The following is a 6,923-nucleotide window of genomic DNA, read 5'->3' on the forward strand; positions in this document are numbered from 1 at the left end:
TTAAGATACGAATAGGCTTATCTAAGTTCGTTTTATCTTTTGAAGGTTAAAAGATTGTTGGTAATGTATAGTGAGCCCCCATCTTGCATGCATTTAGGAGTCATAGCTTGAGTTTTAAATGCGGGTCTGAAGAATTTTGCTGTAAGTCTCATTTTGAGTCCAGGAAGGTTTATGTCAAATCTGAGTCGGAATTTGATCACTGGTTGTAGTTGGAATCTGACTTATTGACCATATATTTTTTTCTTTTCAATTGACTAGTATTTTTGTGACGCAGATTGGTTACTTGAACTTCTCTTTGAAGTTTATTAGCGTGAATGTTGTTCTGGTAGATTTTCTTAGGATACCCACTTCTTTTTGTTTCGTTGTTTGTTTTTGCTTATGAAGTAATTATTATACGACAAGTTGTTTCAGTGTTTAATTTGAATATTTAATATTTGCATGATATTCCTTTAAGGACTGACTTTTGAGGTTAAGATCTGAGATTAAAAGAGCACTGTGTGTGCCTTTACTGTTCCTTCAACTTTATGATGATCATTGAAGCGACGTAATTTCATATTGTTTTCTATTTAGGATGTAATTATGACTGTTGAAGCATTTTACTTTTAAATAAACGTGGAGAAATTCTATCGGAAGTTTTATAAACTTTTACTTAATTTACAAAGTTATGAAATATATTATGCAGCAAGAGAAAACGTGTGCAAAGTGAGCGATAGCTACTTATTGTGCTAAAATAATTATAATCTGCTATATTTTTGAGAATCAGTAATCCGGCATTCAAAATTTTGTGACTGGTTGTTAAATTCTTTTTAAGGAAAGCCTTCTGAACTTTTTAGGCCATAGATTTTTGTTAAATTGTATGTTTATAGTTTATGTACTTTTAGTTTACGGAAGCAAAACATGTTATTTCATTTAAGATGGTTATTTGCAATGTCTAAGTTGTACAAGTTTTATTTTTTTATCCATCGAGTTGGTTTCATCTGTTAATCATGAAAGAGATTCTGAATTTGTAGCAGGATAAATTGGTTTGTGGATGAATGGTCACAGATCAGGAAAATGTGATATTCTTAATGTCCTTTTTACACATAGGGATGACAACTCGTAGATCCATTATAAATTTTACGGATACACTTCATGACTCTAACACATTAGGAAACTAGGATCTGTGTAAGTACACAAATCCATATCCATTCATCAGATAATGATTCTGCTTGCCAAATATTCAAATTCTTCATTAATGTTCAACTTCTATCAAGAGTCAAATAGGATTGTCTTCTTATTCAATTTGTTTTTCCCCCTAAGTTTAGCGATGTTAAAAATGAACAAATAAATCCAGATAAATCATGTGACACAAGAAAATAATTAATTTAATTAAAAGTTGAGAATTTGATCTATGGAGATACTAACCGGGTTATCAAGTTTGGAACCTTAAAGATTTGTATCATATCCTATGTAAAAACAATGTATTTGTGGGATTCATATCTAGTTCCTATAAGTTACTGGAAATGATTTAGGGATCTATTGCAAAATTTTGGCTCATATTTGATTTGGTTTATTGGCCCCCATTACCGCCCCTACTTGGACACCACATTTTACATCGCCATTTTCATCTTCTAGTAGAACAGAAATATGTATGCTTCTGTCTTGTGAAGTTAACCGATTTGGAGTGAATAATTGATTAGTTTGTTTTATTAATCCTAATAGATTAGATAAGTCAGATGAGATATTATCATTGTAAGCATTTCATTATTGACACGTCTTTGTTTTCGTAAGTTTCAGGTTGAACTTGGTCGTGATTTTTCTATACGTGTTTGTCTTCATTTCTGACATCTGATATGCCTTGTTATGCGTTTTTTCTTTCAGGCCCTCTGTAATAATACATAAAATGAAGAATAAAGATGCGAAACCAGGGACTTCCCCAAATAAAAGTTCGAGGGCAGTCCCCATGGCTTTGATGTTTGTTGTACTGTGTGGATTTTCATTCTATCTTGGAGGAATTTTTTATCTTTTGCTTTGTTGGCAAGTAAGACCATAGGAAGAATCTCTGCATCGTTAAGGAGAAGTCCCATGGAGGGAGAAATAACTCCTGAATGAGATTGGTGCCTACAACCTTTTAAGTGTCACAAGTCACATCACCTGAACTAAGCCCAATTATATTTATCTATGAGATCCTATAGTTACATGTTTGAAATTTTGAATGGACATCCAGAATTCTGAAGTTCCTAAAATCAATTAATTAGAAATCTCTTTTCTAAGTGAAATTTTAAATTTCATGAATTTGGTTCATAGCCATATTGTTACTCCTTTCTTTAGCCCTCCCAATAATTTGCAGCCAGCCCAAAACAAGCAAATCTTATTATTAATAGTTTTATCTTAAACTAAGGAAAAGACCTCAAGGTGCAATCTTTGAATGTAATGTCTCATTACATGATAAATGCTGTAAGGTTAAAGAGCAGATAAATCTGGATAGAATCTTAATAAAGCACTTCTTATAGGTGAGCCAACATCTTATGGACTGATTGGCAGATGAACTGTGAATTCATGCAAGGATTTTATGTCATGTCTTATAAAGCTTGATAGGTGCATGACTTAGTTGCTGACTGTTCCCGAGTGGGTTTTATAATACGAGTACATAGCCAGAAGCTAGTTGGCAGAAAAATATTTAACTGACCTAATGTACGAGTACATAGCCAGAAGCTAGTTGGCAGAAAAATATTTAACTGACCTAATGTATTGTTGCCCCATTCTTGTGCCCATTTTGAAGAAGGAATTCGGCAGAAAAATATTTAACTGACCTAATGTATTGTTGCCCCATTCTTGTGCCCATTTTGAAGAAGGAATTCAGTGTCATGCTGCATGTTCGCTCTTTGTTATACATTCTACCCCATATATAAAATGCACTGCAGTAGCGAACATAGAAATCTTTTTAGTAATTTCCAAGTGGGGGCCATACCATTTTAATAGATAAATCAAAGTTTCATTTGTTCAAACACAGTGATACGTATAATTGCATTCATATGCAGTACAACATTTTGTTTTCCATGTTTTATGACCATGGCAAGGAAAACATTGATTTCAAAGACAATGATCTGCTTAGAGCTTATGTAGTTTCTCGATTTTTCTTGACAAAATATCGCCAATTCTGCCAGTATACTGAAGATTTAACTTATTAATTTGGCAGAGATGGAGAAAGTATGGAAATTACAGACTTAATTTTATGGAGCGCCATTGCCCACCAATGTCTGAAAGGAAAGAATGTTTGGTGCCTCCTCCAGATGGGTACAAGCCACCTATCAGATGGCCTAAGAGTAGAGATAAGTGTTGGTACAGGTACTTATTTTCCTTTTTTTTTCTCTTATTCTTTTGTCTCTTAATTACTTGTATGTTACTCATTTTCAACTTGCTGATTGATATCCTTGACCGCTTGATGTTGAGCTGAATGTGACTCTTGGTATTTGATAAAAACTGAAATGTATATCCCATTTTTGTGTTCAGGAATGTACCCTATGACTGGATCAACAGCCAGAAATCCAATCAGCACTGGCTTAAAAAGGAAGGTGACAAGTTCCTATTCCCTGGTGGAGGAACTATGTTTCCCAATGGAGTGGGAAAATATGTTGACTTGATGCAAGCCCTTATCCCAGAAATGAAGGATGGGACCGTCCGAACTGCAATTGATACTGGTTGTGGGGTTAGTACTCTGATCTGATACTTTTAGTGAACAGTAGTCTGTGTTTCATATTGTGACCTGGAAGTCATTTAGGTTGGCATGGTCTTATTGTTGTCGTTGTTTTTTCGTCTTAAATGATTTTTCAGTGAAACAAGGTATGCGTCGGGTTTACAAATTACTAGTTTAAGTTATGTTATTCACTAATATATGATATAGGCTCTAATACATGAAGGTAAACGAGACTCCAAAATCCTGATTAAAGGTTATACTAGAAAGATCAAAGTTTGTAATATTTTACCTTAGTATATCTTAGGGAGGATATTTTTTGTAGATTTATCATACCCACATTATGCTTGTTTCCATCATTGTTCCTTATATTGTACTGATATCATATTTTTCCAGGTTGCTAGCTGGGGTGGCGATTTGTTGGACCGGGGAATTCTAACTGTTTCTCTGGCACCTAGAGATAATCATGAGGCTCAAGTTCAGTTTGCCCTAGAGCGCGGGATCCCTGCAATCTTGGGAATCATATCCATGCACCGTCTTCCTTTCCCATCCAATTCTTTTGATATGGCTCACTGCTCTAGGTGTCTTATTCCTTGGACAGAATTTGGTAATTTTCTTCACTTTTCGAGGCTAGGCAAAAAAAAGAAAAAAGAGTAGCATTGATATTATAACGAATAGGTTTATTGTCACAAGAATTAGAAGGATAGAAATAAAAATCGGGTCAACCTTTATTCTTTGTCAGTAATGACGGTTATTTTCCTGCTAATAGTAGGTCCATAATTATTTTCAGAATTAGCATGGAGATTTATCTGAAGTTGGTCTTGAGTTCATACCTGTAAGCTTGATGTCAAAAAACATTAGAAATAATAAAACAGACCTTTTTGTCAAAAGCTCTATTATTATATAGAATTTGGAATTTAAGTAAAGTAACATTCAGGATTGCTTACATCCATATTATTTATGCTTCTTTCTTGTTCTCTCCAAATGACCATCATTCTGCGAATAGGGAATGAACAGTTCTAAACATACTTTATATTTTTATTGATATACTTCCATTAAACTTCAATCACCATATTTTAGGGGGGATATACCTTCAGGAAGTACACCGGATACTGCGACCTGGTGGTTTCTGGGTGCTCTCTGGACCACCTGTAAATTATGAGAATAGATGGCGAGGATGGAACACAACAGTGGAAGAACAAAAATCAGATTTTGACAAATTAAAGAAGTTGCTAACAAGCATGTGCTTCAAATTATATAATAAGAAGGATGATATTGCTGTTTGGCAGAAATCTCCTGACAATAATTGCTATGATAAGCTTACTCCGGCTTCTTATCCCCCTAAGTGCGATGACAGCACAGATCCAGATTCTGCATGGTACGTTCCTCTCCGCCCTTGCCTTACTGTCCCAAGCCAAAACTTGAAGAAGCTGAGTCTGAAATCTACTCCAAAATGGCCTGCCCGTCTCAACGTTGCACCTGAGCGAGTTTCTACGGTTCCTGGTGGCAATGCAAATGGATTTAAGCATGATAATGGTAAATGGAAGGTGAGGGCGAAACACTATAAGTCAGTGCTTCCTGCTCTGGGAACTGATAAGATCCGCAACGTAATGGATATGAATACGCTATATGGAGGGTTTGCAGCAGCCCTCGTAAAGGATCCTGTGTGGGTAATGAATGTTGTCTCATCCTATGGGTCAAATTCCCTTGGCGCAATCTATGATAGGGGTCTGATTGGTACCTACCATGATTGGTAAGCAAATGATCCGTGTTTGCATGATTATTAGTACCTGCCATTGATTTATCTTTCATAATTTTTTGCAACATGGCATGCTTGAAAACACATGTGGTTTAATTATGCAAGTACTTGAGAGTGTGTGTACGTGGGTGCACAGTGTACATCTGTATCTATTTGCATTTCCATTACTTCAGTTTAGAATCTGATATCGATCCATTGTAATTTTACTATTGTAGGTGCGAGCCATTTTCAACATACCCTCGCACATACGACCTCTTGCATCTTGATGGCCTTTTCACTGCTGAAAGTCACAGGTAAATATCTACCCAGATGTTCTTAATAAATAGATCTGACCAGAGTGGCCTCACTTTTAAGTAAAATATCAAGACACTAGAGCCTCAATATTTGTTGCAAAACCTGAATCTTGTAACATCTAATTCTGTAGGAAGCTAATGTTAGTCTACATTGTGTTGTGTTCCCCAGATGCTTTTAATAGATCTGACCAGAGTGGCCTCATTTTAGGTAATATCGAGACCCTAGAGCCTCAGTATTTAAAGAACATTGTTGCAAAACCTGGATCTTGTGACATCTAGTTCTCTAGGATGCTAATGTCAGTCTACATTGTGTTGTGTTCTCCAGAAACATGTAGGGTTCAATCAGGCCTGTGAAATTTGTGAAGGACCATGCTTGTAATTGATCCATTGCCCACATGTTATTTTACCCTAATATTAGAGGCAGTTTAAGCAAGTTAAACATGAGCATTGATAGGACGACGTTTTTACAGCAATGCATGGAAGTCACTGCTTGGCTGATTTCTACATAAAGAAGCAGTCCGCTTGGCTTATTTCTATATAAAGAAACAATCCACTTTAGATGCAAGGGCTACTCTGTTGTTAATCATTAGAGCACTTAATGGATATGCGAGAACTTCATAGTGCTTAAAAAGAAACGAAATGCTCGCCTACATAGTAAAATAGAGGTAGATCATAAATGTGAACAACTTTATGATGAGAAGGCCTTGGTGAAAGGTTAGCATCATTGCCCCGGCACTTTCTGTAGAAACATTTTTGTTTTCCCCTTTCTAGTGCTTCTGCATGATTCAGCCTGAACTGCTACAAAGTTTTTCTGTTGTTGATTTGTTGTATGCGATACTTACAGATTTTGTATTGTTTGTTATTTTGAATACACTGACAATTCCTGTAACCATTATGACAGATGTGAAATGAAATATGTGCTCCTTGAGATGGATCGGATCCTTAGACCAAGTGGCTATGTAATGATACGGGAATCTGACTATTTCATCGATGCCATAGCCACCATTGCCAAAGGCATGAGATGGAGCTGCGAGAAGCATGATACCGAATACAATGTCGAGAAGGAGAAGCTTCTTGTGTGCCAGAAGAAGCTCTGGTACTCTAAGCTCAGCGAACAATAATAGAACAGGTCGATGATGGATGATTATATTTCAAAATTAGACCTAAATTGAAGTGAAGAATCCTCCAGAATTCCATG

The 6,923-nt window shown here is 36.0% G+C and overlaps 1 protein-coding gene across 1 annotated transcript; it reads left to right on the forward strand.

Annotated features, from left to right (window-relative positions):
* LOC109836998 (probable methyltransferase PMT21) lies at positions 3,161 to 6,917 on the forward strand. Its single transcript, XM_020405076.1, has 6 exons — positions 3,161 to 3,327; positions 3,493 to 3,688; positions 4,070 to 4,280; positions 4,754 to 5,426; positions 5,648 to 5,725; positions 6,627 to 6,917. Exons 1-6 carry the CDS (start codon positions 3,215 to 3,217, stop codon positions 6,844 to 6,846), a joined length of 1,491 nt encoding a protein of 496 aa, XP_020260665.1. The 5' UTR covers positions 3,161 to 3,214; the 3' UTR covers positions 6,847 to 6,917.

This window comes from Asparagus officinalis, chromosome 4, assembly GCF_001876935.1.
Source record: "Asparagus officinalis chromosome 4, Aspof.V1, whole genome shotgun sequence".
Classification (NCBI taxonomy): domain Eukaryota; kingdom Viridiplantae; phylum Streptophyta; class Magnoliopsida; order Asparagales; family Asparagaceae; genus Asparagus; species Asparagus officinalis.